This window comes from Panicum hallii, chromosome 3 (assembly GCF_002211085.1).
Source record: "Panicum hallii strain FIL2 chromosome 3, PHallii_v3.1, whole genome shotgun sequence".
Lineage (NCBI taxonomy): Eukaryota > Viridiplantae > Streptophyta > Magnoliopsida > Poales > Poaceae > Panicum > Panicum hallii.
Window position 1 is genome coordinate 10,635,737 of NC_038044.1, and position 18,009 is coordinate 10,653,745.

At 43.5% G+C, this 18,009-nt stretch overlaps 2 protein-coding genes across 4 annotated transcripts; both read right to left on the bottom strand.

Moving 5' to 3' along the window:
- Positions 1–3,936: 3,936 nt before the first annotated feature.
- On the bottom strand, positions 3,937–4,879 carry LOC112884288 (L10-interacting MYB domain-containing protein-like). Its single transcript, XM_025949667.1, has 3 exons — positions 4,659–4,879; positions 4,568–4,577; positions 3,937–4,494 (listed from the first exon to the last, which is right to left on the bottom strand). The coding sequence occupies exons 1-3, from the start codon at positions 4,877–4,879 to the stop codon at positions 3,937–3,939; spliced, it is 789 nt and encodes a 262-aa protein (XP_025805452.1).
- A 3,279-nt stretch (positions 4,880–8,158) lies between these two features.
- On the bottom strand, positions 8,159–13,372 carry LOC112886359 (putative leucine-rich repeat receptor-like protein kinase At2g19210). 3 transcript variants are annotated; one of them, XM_025952244.1, is made up of 13 exons: positions 13,260–13,372; positions 12,667–13,189; positions 11,129–11,631; positions 10,817–10,955; positions 10,496–10,567; positions 10,320–10,391; positions 10,164–10,244; positions 9,937–10,079; positions 9,633–9,847; positions 9,401–9,527; positions 9,255–9,323; positions 8,949–9,141; positions 8,239–8,865 (listed from the first exon to the last, which is right to left on the bottom strand). In XM_025952244.1, exons 1-13 carry the CDS (start codon positions 13,333–13,335, stop codon positions 8,829–8,831), a joined length of 2,250 nt encoding a protein of 749 aa, XP_025808029.1. In that variant the 5' UTR covers positions 13,336–13,372; the 3' UTR covers positions 8,239–8,828. The 3 variants fall into 3 exon arrangements, with proteins under 3 accessions (XP_025808026.1, XP_025808029.1, XP_025808027.1); XM_025952241.1 differs by having other exon boundaries at positions 8,159–9,141; XM_025952242.1 differs by having other exon boundaries at positions 8,504–9,141; positions 12,667–13,174; positions 13,260–13,359.
- Between the last annotated feature and the right edge of the window lie 4,637 nt (positions 13,373–18,009).

An 18,009-nucleotide genomic window follows, 5' to 3' on the forward strand; every position in this document is an offset into this window, starting at 1 on the left:
TCCGCAGAAGGTAAACTTGCTAATGCAAATTCAGTTCTATTATGATATTCTGTGTTAAAATCTAAACCACTATATAATTGACAAACTACCTGTTGACGAAATGATTATGTACTGTCGATCTATGTTGAGTATGAGTACTTCTACTATATCTACCGTTTATTCAATCACACCCGTCGCGGATATAGTAACCCAAATCAATCCGGATCCTACCCTCATCATCTACCAAACTTTCCATACAGGCACTTTTTCCCACCTGACTAATTGTCTCGCGAGGAGATCTCGCCGGAGAATCGCATCTACTCGTCATGGATTCACGCACATTATGGTCGGAATTTCCATCCTTGGTAGGGTAACACAGATATCCGCTGCAGACGTGCAGTGGTATCCCTGCGATGTCACTCCTCCGACATGCTGTGTCGCTCCCGAGTCCTCTCTGGTGTGTCGCGCCTCCACTCCTCTGTCGTGTTATGCCATCCTCCGCGGTTCCTCTGGTATGCCGCGCCCACCCCGCGGCTTCTCTGGTGTGCTGCGCTCACCCCTGTGGCCTCTCCGGCGTGCCGCGACGATTCCCACGGCGTGTTGCGCCGACCACCGTGACGTCTTCAGGTAGGTCGCACCGACCACCGCATGCTCTCCGGCGTGACGCAATGACCCCACAGCGTGCTACGAAATTCACCTATGCGGCCTCTCTAGCGTGCTGCACCGACCACCACGACCTCTTCAGGTAGCTCGCGTCGACCTCTGCGGCCTCTCCTTCGGGATGCAGTGCTGCCCTCTCTTCCGTTCCTCCACATGGATAATTTGACCATTGTACAAATTTACTGAATTCATTCAATTTAATCTTCAGGAGTTTCGACGGTAATATTTATATAGTTGAAATATAACAATATCATTTAATTAACATTATTGGCAGTGGCAACCTCATGACTGACAACTCTTCATTCAATCCTTTTCTAGGTACTTCCATGTATTCTTTGGTTCTATTTGTACTTGTATTTATTCGTATTGACGAGTTACATTGCATTTATAGATCCTACATCAACGATAGACTGTTCCATGAAGCGACGGGCGAGATACAATTCTATGGATGCAGAAATGAAAGAAAACTTTAATTAGTATAGAATACTATGGTTAGTAGTCTCTACTTTAACTATTCTTATATTTTAATACAAAACACTTTGAATGTTTATTAGTGGTTTTTAATTATATTTTGCAGAATTCTGCTATTTTACGCAATTGTTTCTTGATCGATTTGTTAAAATATCGGCGGAATGAGTGCATCGAAAATATTTCAACAAGTATAAGAGCGACACTTAAGAGGATAAGTTTCATTTCAAAAAGAAAAATACTATTGATGCTTGTATGAAATTTATTCATTAAAATAGGATATGGAATGATGTGTATTAATTGAATTTTAATATTGTTCTTTTATGTTCTGCGAAGTAGTGCACTTTAATAATTTTTATAAATATACATGTTTTGCATTGATATTTTAAGTCGTTGCGTTAGCACGGGCATTATACTAGTATAACTAGGAGATGGCACGCGCCTTGCTGCGTGTGCAAAGGGGACAAAAGAGGTGGGGCCGTTGTTGTACTGTTTGCGTCGCTTGCGGTGGAAGGGAATTTTTCCTGGCGTTGGGTGGAGGTGGGGGCCGTTGCTGTACTGTTCACATCGCTCGCGGTGGAATGGATTTTTTTCCATGGCGTTGGGGTGGAGGTGGGGCCTGTTGTACTGTTTGCAGGGGTCACGGTGGGAAGAATTTTTTCTCTGGCGTTGGTTTGGAGGTGGGACCCGTGATACAGTTCACGTGGGGGGCAGTAGCGCGGTGGAGGGGATTTTTTCCCTGATGTTGCGGTGGAGATGGGGCCTGCTAAACTGTTCACGTGGGGCCAGGGTGAAAGGAATTTTTTCCCTGGCATGGGGTAGAAGTGGGGCCCACAGGACTGTGCGTGGGGCCACAAGGGAGGAGAAGGCTGGGATTCGTTCTGTGACGTTGGGGTTGCAGTGGGGCCCACGGTACTGTGCATGGGCCAGAAGGGAGGAGAAGGTTGGGATTCGTCCTGTGGCGGTGGGGTAGCAGTGGGGCCCACGATACTGTGTGTGGGGCCAGGAGCGAGGAGAGGCCAGTGATTCTTTCCGGTTTAATAAAGATAATAATATTAGTTAAGGGTGTGTTTGGCAGGGCTCTGCTCCGTCCCGGAGCTGCTCTGCTCCAGAACTCCAGGGTGGAGCAACTCTGCTCTGGAGTTTTTGTGGTGTTTGGCAAGGTTGGTGTTGACGGCTCCAGAAAAGAGGTTTTTGAGTGTGGAAAGACATTCTTACCCCTGTTTGTTGAATGTACGTTTGTTGAGCATGGTGAAGCATATGTAATTGTTTTTGTCTTTAATTCATGAAAGGAAATTGAAATATTCGCCCACGATACTGAGAAATGAGTCATTGTACTGATCACAATTACTAAAATATTACAAGACCATTGTCTTCATCTAACCTTCTAACTAAACATTAGATTCTAATTCCAAGCTAGAGAAAGAGATGTCGCTATTCTATCGCGAAATTCATCCATGGTAAGAAAGCTTGCTTCAGTTGTTGAATCATCAGAGGCATGTGGTGACACTGCATACTTGTTGTACCTATCAGGGATCGTAGGCACGAAGTTAGGATCTCGATCAAACTTAGCAAAATCCACATCACCACTTGAGTGCTCACGAATGAAATTGTGGAGGCCATAGTGGCAGCAACAATCTTTTTTTGTGTGTGCATAGTATATTTAGGCATCTTGTACAATATTTGCCATTTCATCTTCCATAGTCCAAATGTCCGCTCAATAATGTTACGAACAGACGAGTGCACCCGATTGAACTTCTCCTTTGGACTATTAGGTTCCATACCTCTATGCCACTCAGGCAAATGATATCTTTCACCTTTGTATGGAGCCAAGTATCCCGGGCGGTTAGGATAGCCCGCATCTACAACATAGTACTTCCCTTCTGGAGGATGTGGGAAGTGATCTTCATCTACCTCAAATGCATGGTACAATACACTTGTGTCATGGTAAGACCCCGGTTGACCAGCAGCCACATAGGTGAAACGCATATCAAAATCACAAACAGCAAGCACATTTTGAGTTGGAATGCCCGTCTTTCCAATGTACCTAACTTGTTCATCAGGTGAAACAGAGACACGAATATGAGTGCCATCAAGTGCACCAATGCAATCCTTGAAGTGTGGATACGCTCTTTTATCATTCCGAATCCTCTTGTGGATGGTGGGAAAATTAGGATTGGTTGGTCTCAAGTACTGTTCAGCCATCGCCACCAGACAATCTAGCACCTCATGGAATTTTCTACTAATAGTTTCTCCTGAGTGTTTGAACTTGTTTTGGCACCTCCAATTGGACTCACAACCGGAACAAATGAATAGGAAAATTGCAAGTATCTCATAAGTATTCATATGTTTGGATGGTTGTAGCCCGTACCTCTCAACCAATACATCATGAAGATCAATGAATATTTCTGTGTTCATCCGAAGCATTTTGTGACACTCTCCTGGTGTATTCAGGGTCTCTTGTAACCATCCAATTCCAGTTTGAATTGATACTCTTGGTGGAGCTTTATGCAAATACAAATCACAATAGATCTCAGCAAGCTTAGCACCTTTGGTGATAATGTCAAGAAACTGGTCACCATTATCACTAGAACTGTCACTCTCACTTTCTGACATCTGAAAATATAAGAAATTATTAAGTGACACAAGCTAAATTAATGGATAAGGGAACACATAGATAACAATCTCGAAAAAGATCATGATACATGATACAAGATACATGTTCAACAATCTGAAAAAAAAACATGAAACATGTTTAACAATCTGAAAAAAACACATGACACAAGTCAAACCATGAAACAGGGAAAAAACATAGGAGCCACACAATCTCTACTTTCCATACTTGCCCATATACTTCCTAGTAAGCCAGCTGAACCTAAACTCATTAGAAGGAAACGTCATGAACATTTCTCTCTGTTCCTTTTTCACAAATAATTCAGATGCAATGAAATATTCATTGGTCTCATAATCGGCACCACAAGCAAGAACGTGTCCCATCACTTCATCAATAGAATATTTTCCTTCTTTCTTGGAAGCATAAGAGCTAGCTGAAGTAGCCATGGATGTCACTGCCTCTTGAATGAGTAATGCAGTCCCTGTTTTCGGCTTCTTGCCTTTTTCTTGGATAAACCTTGGTGCTCTTTTGCCATTTTCATTGATAGGAGATGAATCCTCTTGTGTGCCCCCTTCATTGGTGCTATTTTGCCCAATATCAGCTGCATCCTCTGCTGTGTCTTCTTCATTGGTGGCATTTTGTCCTTCCTCAGCACTCGCCATATGTGGTGACCAATGATCTGTACCAATACTAATGATGCTACCAAAACACACTTGTAGTTCCTCTTCATTTTGGAGTCCTTGTTTCCTGAATTTTCCACAGCCTGGAATGTCCTGAAAGATGCAAAAACCACATAAATACACCTGAAATGAACACAAAGATGCAACATGTAAGCAACAGCTCAACACTTACCGCTCTAGCTTTCTTCCACCATTCGTCGTCCATAACGATGGTGCCCTTTGTAGGACACCAACCTGTTCCTGTTTGCCTCAACAACAATTTTTTCCATGCCTTGAAATCTTCTTTCAGCTTGTCCCATTTGTTTTTAATTTGCAGCTTGCTCACCTCAATACCGAGTCTATCTTTCATCCCTTTCTCAACTTCAGCATACCCAACCGAATTCAAATACGTGTTGGGACGATTCCCTCTACGAACTTGTTCAGCAAACAATTTGCAAAGTTCCCGAGTGTTCACAGCATTCCAATCAATTTCAACCATCTAAAACAACTTAGAAATCATCAATTTCTATCCTCTAAAACATCCCCAATAATATGTGGTTGACACCTCTCAGCAATATTTAAAAAAATGGAGAACATAATAAATTCAGAGAAAGCTAAGATAACTTATAAAACATTTCAGCAGACACTTCTGTTGAGAAGAACATTAGGACGATTAATAACATATAACCACACACTTACAATTCTGGTGCCTATGTTGCACTGACAATCAGATAAACCATTCTTTCTCATATTCCATAACATGTGCATAGTAAAAAGTACTAGCGGAAAGGATTAAGAGATCAAAATGTGTTATGGACTCAGGAAATGACTTGCCTGCATGTGTGCAAGAGTAACATGGGCACATGGCAAAACAGGTCAAAGAACGGGACCATCAAACTATTTGCAACCATCATTCCATTCCAGAATGTCATAATTGTGCTAACACATTAATAATTCCATTCCATTCCATCATTCCAAGGTTAGCAATTTCTTTTTAGATAAGACTAATGTAGTGGTTCGATTTCCGACACGATAATTTGAAATGATAAAATGCTACAGGACACCATCACTTAAAAAATAGTACAGCTTTTCAGATAAGAGTTGCAATCAGGGATCCAGCATTTAACCAATACTCTAAAATAAGCAGTGGACAAAAGATTCTTTCCATGGCATTATTGACAATCTAGTTTCAGCTACAAAACTATCCGCAATAATTTCAGCAAACAAAAATATTGCTGAAGCATTTTCAGGCACCATCATTTGCCATACTTGTCTGGAAGCAGTCGATTAAGTTCAGATATAAGATTAATCATCCTATAAATTCTTTTCTGGGAAGATCAATGTAGGGATCGCGATGTATTGCCTAAAGAAAACACCATTGCATATAGCCATGCACCTTAGCCTTTTGATGTTCATATTTCGTTGGAGAACATATACACAAAGGGAATGCATGTGACAAAATACACAATCTGAAATAACACAAGGGAACCACAGAGAGGCAATTGCAATTGCGCTAACCTTGCCGGCGGAGGGAGATACGGCGGCGTGGGCGGATGCGGCGGTGGGCGGGGAGATGCGGCGGGCGGGGGCCGATGCGGCGGGGGGCGGGGAGATGCGGCGGGGGGGGAGGGGGGGAGATGCGGCCGGCGGGGGGAGATGCGGCGGGGGGAGACGCGGCGGGGGCCGGAGGCCGGCGGGGGCTCGAAGGGCGGCGGGGGCCCGGAGGAGGGGCGGCGGCGGGTGGCCTCCCGGGCGGCGGCGGATAGGGCAGAAGGGGGGAGATGCGGCGGGGGGAGATGCGGCGGCGGGGGGAGATGCGGCGGGGGGAGTCGCGGCAGTGGGCGATGCGGCGGGGGGGGGAGGGGGGGGGATGCGGCCGGCGGGGGGAGATGCGGCGGGGGCCAGGAGGAGGGGCGGCGGCGGGGGGGGGGGGGGGGAGATGCGGCGGCGGGCGGATGCGCCCGGAGGAGGGGCGGCGGCGGGTGGCCTCCCGGGCGGCGGCGGATAGGGCAGAAGGGGCGGTGGATGTGGGGAGCGGGAGAGACGCGTTCGGGAGAGAAGAAAAGATAGAAACGAATCGTTTTCTTGTAACGAGTGGCAGTGGCGGGTAAATACATCCGAACTCCACGACGAAGTTTGTAACACGAGCGTTTGGAGCTGGAAACCAGGTACTCCCCAGCTCCGATCCAAAATGCACTACGACTCCAGGAGCATTTTGCTCCGAAGTTGGGACGTTTGGCTGGCTCTGGCCTGCTCCCCTTTGGAGTTGGACTCCAGAGCCATGCCAAACACGCCCTAAATATTTCAGATTCTAAAGGTTTTGTTCTATTGTTTATGAGTAGATTTTATATGCAACAATCATTTTTACTAATTCCTAGAGATCGAACATAAAGTCTCAGCAATGAACGATTTTTTCAAACAAAGAAGGGATAGAGCTATTGTTTTGTTCTACTGTGGCTTTGAGAATGTTAGCTTACGTAGTTCAACACTGGATGTAGGGCTCTGGTCTGAACCAGTATAAACTCCTGTCTCTTCTACTCGTGATTGAGTCGCTACACTTCTCGTGACCGTGTTGGTGATCACTTGATCATTGCCGGTGTTTCTAAACGCCGACAGAAGGGGATTGTTCTATCTCAAAGGAAGATCTTGATCTGCTAATAGAAACGGGAATGCTTGGGCGCCGACCATGCAGCTCACCTATTGATAACAGCGACCACATATGTGCAAAGGGATTATGCTTCAGGAAAAATAGGCATTTGAATCTAGAGGCATATTGTGATGTCGATTGGGCGACTAGCAGGGATGATCGAAGATCCATATTTGGATATTATGTGTTTGTTGGAGGCAATCTTGTCTCTTGGCGAAGCAAGAAGCAAGTGGTGGTGACTAAGTCCACTGCAGATGCTGAGTATAGATTGATGGTATTAAGTGTATGTGAAATGATGTGGCTTAACCACTTATTGGGTGAGCTTAAGGTGTTGAGGAATGAGACTGAGTCTTCGCTGTGACAATGTGGCTGCAATAAACATTGCAAACAATCCAGTTCAGTTTGACCGCACTAAGCATGTAGACATTGATCGATTCTTCATCAAGGAGAAGATATATAGTGGGGTCTTAAAGTTAGAATATATAAGTCTCGTAGTCAATTAGCTGATTGCTTTGTAAAAGGTTTAAGTCCTAATCAGAACAAGTGATGTATCAAGATCGGTATGATTGATATCTTCCACCCATCTGTTGATGTAAATACCATATAAGTTAGGGACCTATTTGAAAATAGAATGAATGAAATAAAGAAGGGTGTGGCCACGAGAGGCAACACACCAGATTTTCCCCCAAATTCAACATTCCCCTTCCCTGCCCTCTCTTCCCTTCACTTTATTAACAAATTCTCCCTTCTCCTTTCCCTAGTTAGTTGCTACCACACCAGAACATGATCAAACACAACTCGCATATTTATCATCCAAACCTCCTACATGATAGCCACATATATGCACAATGTTTCTTTGTATATGTAAATATATGTAGGCTGCGGTGGTTGGATCCGTTCTGACCCAACCAAATAGCTGCAGAGGTACGAAAGTTATAATGCATAGCATATCCAAGGGCCCTGCAATCATCGAAGCACATTACTGTAAAAGATTCTCTTTCACTTTGTATGTGTTTCCATACTATCACTAGTACTAGCTTTGCTTCTTCTGTTCTATTCTAACGCCAACCAGAACAATGCAACAAATCCCTAGTGTTCGAGCTTGTCTCGGACATCAAACAAATGTAAAAGTTATCAAACAACACATATAGTATTTGATGGTTCTAAGGATGAGGTAGGAGCATCACCACGAACAGCATTTGAAGGGGTGGTTGTAATATAAAAGTTCTAAAATTTTAATGAACGATAGTGTACATTTTTTTTCAAAGAATTAGGGACTAAAATCTGCTTCCAGTATCTTAAATTCTAAAAAAGAAGATGGGCAAAAGAATCATTATAGCGCTGAAGGGCTAAAGGTCATTGTTGGTACTACTTGAAAAGTGTGCTACACATCAATATCAGCGCTGCTCCAGCTCTGTTGGTGAACTGATTGTCAGAGGCATACGCATTGTAACTCCATTACCCTCACTGGGTGCTTCAAGTGTAAAAGATAATGTTGGCAACATCACCATTGGCATGAGCATCCTCAAGCTTGAGGCACTCCTGAAGCTGTGCCACCACCTCAGACATGGTGGATCGTTGTGTTGGAGCCCGTGTTGTACACTTGAATGCGGTATCTACAACCTTGCGAACACTGTTAAGATCATGCTCCCCTCGCATGCATGGGTCCACAAGACCCTCGATGTTACCATGTTCCCACCTTTCTAGTGCCCAATCAATGATGTTAGTGGGCTCTGGGTCCCGTAAGATTGCAAGTCTCCCTGTGACCAGCTCCAACAGGACAACGCCAAAACTATACACATCACTTTTGACCGTCAACTGCATATTTTGTGTAGTACCTATGCACATTGATTGTATGAACAATAAAATTAAAGAGGAAAAGAAATAATTTTTTAGTAAAAAAAAAGTAGAATTGACATACTCTGGATCGATGTATCCAAATGTACCAACAACTCTGTCGGTAGATATGTGCGTATGATTTTCATGAATGAAAACCTTAGAGAAGCCAAAATCTGCAATCTTTGCCTCGAGCTTGGCATTCAGTAGTATGTTTGTGGGCTTTACATCTCGGTGAACAAAGGTTGGGCTGCATCCATTGTGTAGATACTCCAGCCCTGCATATGCATCAGTGCCTCATGAATCTCTTTTCAAAGTAAATTGTTCACCATTCTAGTGGATATCCTTCTGTATACAAATTGCATGCAAAATAAAATCTTAATATGGGCACCTTGCGCCGATTCCACTGCAATTCTTAGCCTCTGTCTCCAGGTTAACAATCTTCCGTTGTGGGCATTTCCTAGAATTGGATAGAAGTAAGAAATTCATATAAATGGAGGTGCTACAACAAATGTTCCAAACAACTTTATTATATACCTGAAATGTGCTCCTGCAAGGTGCCTTCAGGCATGTACTCATAGACAAGCGCCATGTGCTCTCCATCTTTGCAGTAACCCATCATAGACACCAGATTCTTATGATGAATCCGTGTTAAGATCTGGGCCTGAACAAGCAGTGATCAGATTTCATGCGCTGTTAAGGATTTAATTGTAGTCCATATGCAAATTTCTATCAAAACACGAACTACATATACGCGAAGAAATCCCACCTCTGTGAGGAATTCCTCGGGGACCTGTTCGGGCAAACCAGATAGTAATTTTACTGCTACCTGTGTGCCCTCCTCCAGGACTCCGCGGAAGACAGATGCTGTGCCGCCCTCGCCCAGGAGAGTCTCAAAGTTGTTGGTGATAGTCTCCAGTTCGCTGTACGTGAACCGACGGTTCTCAAATTGCAGCGAGCTCTGCACGCGAGCAACATTGCTCGCTAAATGACAGTGACACAAAAAAATATTATATACGTTCGGGCATTCAGGATAATCAGGAAACTGTTACCACAGACATTTGATGCATCACCTCTATTTTGTCGTCTCAATATGTGGTAGGTTAGTTGTACAAGTGATACTATCACCACAACCAAAACTACTGGGATAGCAATGTACATGGCCAATTTGCTCTTCCCTTGACTCATGCGACTTGAATCCGAATTGTTGTCATAACTACAGGCACATGAGTAAAAAAGGTTTCAATCATACAGTCAGGTAGTATATCAGATTTGTGGACCAAAAAAAAAAAAATCCTACTTCAGAATGAGGGTGCCATCTTGAATTCTTTTGAGAATCCCAGGGGGAATGGATCGACTGAGATGGTTCCCGGTTAAATCTCTGAAACAAGCCAAATGTTCATATGTCTTTCTCGAGAGCGCAAACATTCAGAAATTGATAATCTTGCATACTTACAGAAATTGCAATGAAGATAGTTGTGAAAGGGAGTCAGGAACCGTGCCTGATAAATTATTATTTGACAGATCCCTGCAAGCCGTGTGTGGACCCAAGAAATGTATGGTATTTAGAAAATTGTATCCATTATATATGCGCATACGGGGCCAAAATTAGATCAGTAGCTTCAGACTCACAAGTATTGTACAGCAGTAAGGTTGGCGAAAGCGGAGGATATAAAGCCACTGAGACCAAGGGAGGACATGTTTCTGCAGCATAAATGAAAGTTTGAGATTAATCACTGGTGAGATTTAGTTTGCCTAACTTTGTGTGGCGTGACTAACCTTAATTAGCAGTCAAATCAAACGCTAGCCTATAAATTAAGTTAGGCTGCGGCAGCTTGCTTAAGCAGGTAACCGAAGGCACCCATATATAATAAGTGTAGCTTACCATTTCCTTACCTATTTTTTTCAATCATAATTCAACAAAATTGGGAGTACGTAATTCTGAATACTTACACTTTGGTGATTCTTGGACGACTGGAATTGACATAGCTGCATGTGAGCCCATCCCAGACAAAAGTGTTGGGGGCGCACGGGTCACCAATCCAGTTTTTGTGCACCTTGTACATGGCCTTGATCGCCATAATGGCGGACACTGTTTAGTTTACATATCCAAAGTAATTAAATTAATTTGTGTATGAATAATGAACTGATCGAGCAGCTCATGCATGCATCTCTGTCGACGACATGCATATATACATGAATCGAATCATGATGATGTAGCAGGTCTTTTTTGAGGTGCAAATTAAACATATACAGTATACATACCGTCTCGGGAGTCCGTCCCCAACTCAGCTGTGGAGATGACGACGAATGCCTCGAAGGCATTGATGATGGGTGGCAGTGTCGAGTTGGCAGTGGTTTTGAGGGTGAAACTGTATTTTGTTTGGGCATGAAAGGGTTGCATACAGTATATGGGCTCGGTGTAGAGGTATTTCGGCGAGTACGTCTGCGTGTCATCGTCGTCGTCGTCCCGGTAGTGGTAGAAGAACTGTCGGACGGTTTTGTTGGGAAGGAGCTGTAGCTCGGAGATGAACAGGGTGGACAAGTAACTGGGTGTCGGGTCCTTGGTCATGAGGTCGTACGTATAGGACCAATTCCAGTAAACTGTCATGGTGTTTCCGGTAGGTGGCGTGACCGCTGTCTGCATCACCTTCGACGGCACTTGGAACGGGTCATTGTCTCTGTTACGCACCGCGTCAGCTGTCGATATTGTTGTTGTGTTAAGACCATCTGGGTACCATCGCCTGTCGAGTGGGTCATCCGGGTACCTGATCCATGCATGTGGGTCAAATTAATATTGTTGAACACAATTAACTGGCTGCAGGTTTAACAGTTGGACTCTGATGTATCAATTGATCTATCTAGTATATATGAGTTTTAATAAATCATTCTTTATGGACGGACAGACAATAACTACTATACTATATACACGTCACCCGCACCCAACCAGCGCGTCCACCCACCCGTACGACCGCACTACCGCGCGCCTGACCTCCGCCGCCCGCACCCCCCAACTGAACCCGACACAAATGGACTCGGCGCACCACGTCCGTGCTCTGTCACGTGCCCGAATCAGTCGTCAGTAATTTTCATGCATGTTCTCAGTAAAACAGTCATGACTTTCTCATACGAGCTTTAATTAAGGCAAATTATATATCGATTTTGGATGAAATTAAATTTTACATCCGAAAGTGAGCGCTTCGTCGCTACCGATCAAATTTTCAAGGCCAAACTCCAATGTTTTGATTTTAAAAATGGCCTACCTTCCAATTTTGTTACTGAATTTCTAGGTCTGATTCACCTCAAATTCTTGCTGAAAATTCTGTAGGCTGCAGCTTACATCGGATCTAGATGAAATTTTATGTCAAGTCTCTGTCACCGATAGGAAGAGGAAAAAATATATAAAATACAAAAAAGAGAAAAATTCAGTAATAATCACTACAATTGTCAGTAATAATCACTTCAGACAAATTTTTGACAAAATATTACTGTCAACCTTCAGTTTTATTAAGGTATTTGCTCGTGAATTTGTCAGTAATAATCACTTTCAACAAACAACCGACAAATTATTACCATCAAACCGTACAACTCATTCAGTAATAATCAATTACGTCAGTCATTTTGTCAGTGATAATCACTTCCAATAAATTACCGACAAACCATTTTACCTATTCAGTAATAATCAATTACGATAAATTATTACCGACACTCATTGGCCGCGTGTTGGGTCGGCGCGTGTTGGCGTGCGGGTTAGTGCGCGGGAGAAAGACTTTGCAATACGTGTGGAGAGATCCATTTCTAACCTGATGACGAGGCCGCCGAAATTTGTCCTGGCAATCACGGACAGGCTCTGCATGGTGTTGGCGCCTGGGTACAACGAGCTGTTGACTGGTCTCAGTTCAAGAGCCGAGATGTACGGCACCCCGACGCCTGTGTTCACCAGGCAGACCTGCACGAAGTCGTCCGGCACCAGGGTAATGACCTCGAAATAGTTCCTGCTGTTGGTGTTCACGGTAGCCCAGAAGTTGACTCCGAGGTACAGGTCGAAGATGGGCGGCTGGCCTTGGTCGTCGTAGTTGCCGTACATGAACCAGGCGCGGATGAGGTACTTGCGCCCGGCCTCCAGAGACTGGAGCGTGTAGCAGTTGCGCACCCCCTCGGGGAAGCTGCGAAGGTCACGGTACACCCTCTTATTGTCGGTCCTGATGTTTCTGTTAACGCCGGCGCCGTCGTCGACGAAGCCGTCGTCAGAGACGTAACGCAGCCCGCTGGCGTCGTCCACGTAGCTCGACGTAGCCGGAAGCCCGCAGTCTATGCTGATGAAACCTGCTAGATCCATGCATTGAGAGGAAACCAAATGGGTTGAGATTTTTTTAATTAGAGCTAGCTCGCATACCGGTTGCGTCGGGCTGAGCACGAGCTTGCACCACGCCGGCGACGCAGAGTAGGAGCAGCCACGGCCTTGCCGCCATTGCTCTTGATTGGCATTATTGATTGCTCCGGGCACCTATGTGTACAACACTGCTCCCATGTGGACTGCTTTGAGTGCATTGACGCCAAGTCAAGTCCACCGTGTGGGCCACGCAACGTTAACTTGCTTGACTTGGGATCATCTTGGATGACATGATTCAAGTTACTTGTGTTGAATGGTCCACACTTCTGTTTGTCTGGTTGAATGGCATGATAGACCTCCATAAATCTGATTACTTCACATTTGAGATGAATAAAAATCAGAATAAAATCACATTTCAACCCACCAAACTAATACATAATTACGTTCAAATACATGACATATCTAAACAGTTCACATTCCAGCACCACACATCATTAACCACCAGTTAAGCAGTTTTGTGGTTAGCAAAATATATACTTGAGCCATTACAGCCTCTCAAGTACCAATAACACATATATACCACAAGTCGTAAACCACAATATTCTAGTTCATGTGGTTAGGAAAAGACTAACAGTAAGATTTACTACCAATTACTCATCAACATCAGAAAGGTACTTCTCGATGTACCTCGCAACCCACACCTTTTTTTATGACAAGCGCATTTTGTAGAAGCGCCTTGCAAAAGATGCGTTTTCACACAAATAAGCATAGTAGTGATCAAGATGTGGAGAGGAGCGGGGGCGGTGACCAAAGCCGCGTTCGCGGGAGGAGAGTGACGGGAGTGATCCAGGAGGGACTCGTTCGGTGTTTCTTTTGCCGTATTGAATGGTGCAGCATCTCTGTGGCATATTCCTGGAATCTGAACTGGTCCATCCAGAACCATGCGGTGCAATCCGTCAAGCAAACATGGCATCGTGGCTAGATCTTGTATAGTAGTGTGTCCGTGCGTTGCTACGGATTTAATATACATTCGCTACATTTTTAACCAGATTGAGAGAATAATAAAAATTACACCTTTTCTCACAATTACACCAACAATTGTACAAGTACTATATGGTAGAGGTAGATGAAAACTTTTTTCTGCATACCTATCATTCTTACTGGCTAAAAAAAATAAAGTAAAAAAATCCTAAGTCAATAGCGGTTTAATGGTTGCCTCTTAACAATGCAAACATAGTTATGAATTGATATACAAAGTCTAATATATGTGTTGTCATTGACATATTATGATTACCCAGAGTTAGAATATAATTTCATAAATCATACGCTAATGAAGCATATGCACTTTATGGCTCTCTTTCTTGTCAGTCGTTAGCTCAATAACTGAGAAAAGAAGTTTTGTGGGGTAACTTAGAGAGCACTCGTGGTGAGCAGCAGCTTGTCGAATGGGCGACGGGGTCCCAGTGCTGGCGGAGGGGAGGTGGCGTCGGGTGAATACCGACCAAGGTAAGAGCATCTCCAAAAGCACTCTATTCTCTTAATCCCAATCATTAATTTAGGGAAAAAGAGAAAATGAGCCTTCCAACAGCACCCTATCTGAAGCACCAAATCTTCCGCACGCGAAAAAGGTGCCCTCCCCGGCGAAAATATTCATCGTTTTACTGCTCCCAATCGTCACCTTCTTTCCATTCCTACGCGATGTTCTTCATTGGCGTGTCTCCTGCTCAACCGTGAATCTTCCTTGCCACCTTCTTGCTCACGCGGTCGCGCCTCCTGCACAATCGTTAATCAAAAACCCTTGTTAGGAGTGAGACTTTTGCAACCTATGGGTCGTGGATCGACCCAAAGTTTCACTAAATAAATTAAATATTTTTTCATCCTCACAAAATTAGTATACAAATATATTTATAAATTAACTAAAATTATCAAATAAGTACTCGTTTGCACCCTTAACCCTTGTATCCCAACCAACTGCCCAAAAGCTAGGTAGTGGGAACAGTGGACGCCGGTCGGACACTTGCCTGTTGGCCGCAGCTGGCACGTCGCTTCTGTGCACGCCCATGCCAAGCTCGCCGTGCCATGCGTGTAGTCTGAAGCTCAGCTTGTTGGCACGAGCTTCAGATCAGAAGCGAATAAAATACGAAGTGGAGTCATTGTTATGTGCAAATCACTTGAGGCAGCGGCGGTCTTCTTTTCTCCAATGGAAGAAACAGCAGCTACAGAGGCGGCCAGCATCTAAACGAACATGGTCTTATGAAGGATATGGGATTACCAAATTTAACTGTTTTTTAGGAAATTAAAGTATACTATTGGAGTATAAACTATTTTTTAGGAAGTAACACTTTTTGAAACATCCCTATTCCTATGGATTGGGAGATATATTTTAAGGAACTGTTGGAAATGCTCTAAAGAAAAACGTGAGCAAAGAAATTGACACCACGGGAAAGGCGGGTGGACGGATGCGGAAAGAGACATCGCGACGTACGACGAGACATCAATTATTGTTTTAAAGGAGTAGAGATTTTTAAGGTCGATCATAGAAACAAAAAGTAAAACATTTTAATTAGCAGGTTTGATCTACTTTTGTTCATAAAGTGTCTAAAATATAATGATAAAATTAGATAGTCCAATGCTCATGCATAGAAATTTAAACAATTCAAATATTCTATATTTATTTCTAAAGTTAATCTAATTTAAAAATTTATAAATATAACAATAAAATTATTTATTATACACTTGAAAAATGCATATATATTATTTAATAGTAAGTAACTATTTTTAAAAATTGATATAAAAAATTACTCCTTGTAAAAATAAGTTTACCTCTCATATATACAAATTTTTTAAGTGTAACTATAAGATAAAAGTAAAGTGTTTTTTATATAGCAAGTGAGATCTAGTTTTGTTCATAAAAAGGTGAGGAATATAACTATGAAATTAGATTATTCATGAAATCTATTAATCAAATGATATAGTAAAAATTAGAATGAAAAAAGTATTTTGATTTTCGTGTCCAGGTTGGATAGGATAGTGGGGCCTACAAGCATGCGCTTGTTGCATGTGTGATGCGCGGGAAGCGTGGTTCTTGGAGGTGAAAACGCGTTGGCGTAGGCGCGGCGGTAAAAGCCGGATGTGGGAAGAGCAGGACGCACGAAAAACGACAACTGATGTTTTAAAGATGTAGAGATGGATTGGTACTGGATGACTCATGTGAACATAAGAATCTTCTGGTGGAGAAGAATCATACCTAGAAGTCCGCAATCCCTTGCCCTTGTGTAGTTTGAGTAATAGCAGGCACTTTTCCTTGCACATTTTGATTCTCAACAATATGATCATGACGATAGTGGTCCCAACTTATAAAAGGCATATGAGTGTCATTTCATGACGTCACCACTCTAGGCCAATCGGAGTCGTAAAAGACACGTAACACAGAGTTGACTTGTGTACAGTGATCCTCTCTAGGAAATGTTGAGTCATGCCAGGACCTTCAAGGAAATAAGATAATTTAGAAAATAATAATAATTCTGGACTAACAATAAAAACAAGACAAAATCACTCACTCGTCGCTAGCTGGTACAATTACAATCTTGTCCTTAGGACGATCAGACACTTTAGGAGGAAGCTTCCAACGCCTCTTCCATGGCGGCCGTCCTCCTGCTACACTTCTAGTTGTTGATCCTCCTAATGCACCAGCGGCCTCTCTTTCTACCTCACCCTAAAAGTCCTCGTGGAGGTCATCTCCCTGTGCCTCCACCTCCTCCTCACCCTCTCCCTCATCCTCATCTTCACCCTCTCACTCTCTCATTTCCTCTTCCTCTCCCTCTTCATTCTGCAGAATAGTTAGAATTATGTAATCTATTACCTCCGTTCCTAAATATTTATCCGCGGCTAGTTCAAACTAACCGCGGACAAATATTTAGGAACTGAGGGAGTTTAATACATGTTAAAATTTGCAATAAATTAGAAGTTACCTCATCTTTTTGAAAACAGATAGTGTGACCCTGCATCTCTCGAATACGCATAAGATCTGCGCATCATTTGATTAATAGGGGGAGTGGAAATTACAAGGATAAACAAGGGAAGCAACACAAACACCTACACACATACAAACAGAAAACACCAACAAACACTAACACCACCACAAAAAACTGCACAGCAACACAGCAGAGAGGACAACCACTGCAAGCGACCTAAGACATTCCAACCTGCCCTCTAATCTCCAGATCAGAGAACCCTCTAGCTCCGACCATGTTCCACTTCCAGAACTCTTCGCCTTCTAACACCAAGGCTGAGGAAAGGCATGGAGTGGCCTGGTTGAAGATACAGGCATTCCGATATCTCCAAATTGTCCAAGCCCCCAAGATGATGAGAGAATCAAGTCCTTTGTGTACCGAAGTGTCAGCTAAAGTGGAAACCCAGCTCCACCAATCCTGGAACGAGTGATCATCAGGTTGGGGGCTCCATGGTCACCAGACCATTTCATTGGAGAATGAAGAACCAGAACTGGCAAGCGAAAAACACACCCAACAAGCAGGTGGTTGATGGTTTCTTTTTTCTTGATCGCATAATACGCATAGCTCTGCATGGGGCATGTTTCTTTTTTCTAATCTGTCTGTAGTCCAACAACAGTCGTGGGCAGCAAGCCATAGAAAGAAGGAGCATTTGCGTGGCACCCAAGATTTCCAAATATGCTCCCACGGTTCAAACTTAGTTGACCCAGGAAAAGAGCTTCGTAAGCTAATTTAGCAGAATAAGTACTCGAGCTGGCCAGCCTCAAAAAATGTTTGTCTGTGACACCCGGAAATTTGAATTT

What these genes read in the sequence shown, in the direction of transcription:
- LOC112884288 (XM_025949667.1), bottom strand. Translation starts at nt 4,879, where the DNA reads ATGGTTGAAATTGATTGGAATGCTGTGAACACTCGGGAACTTTGCAAA.
- LOC112886359 (XM_025952241.1), bottom strand. Translation starts at nt 13,335, where the DNA reads ATGGCGGCAAGGCCGTGGCTGCTCCTACTCTGCGTCGCCGGCGTGGTG. An exon ending in TTCGGCGGCCTCGTCATCAG is followed by an intron (nt 11,632 to 12,666) that starts GTTAGAAATGGA and finishes TGCATGGATCAG; the next exon opens with GTACCCGGATGACCCACTCG. An exon ending in CGTCCAAGAATCACCAAAGT is followed by an intron (nt 10,568 to 10,816) that starts GTAAGTATTCAG and finishes TTTATGCTGCAG; the next exon opens with AAACATGTCCTCCCTTGGTC.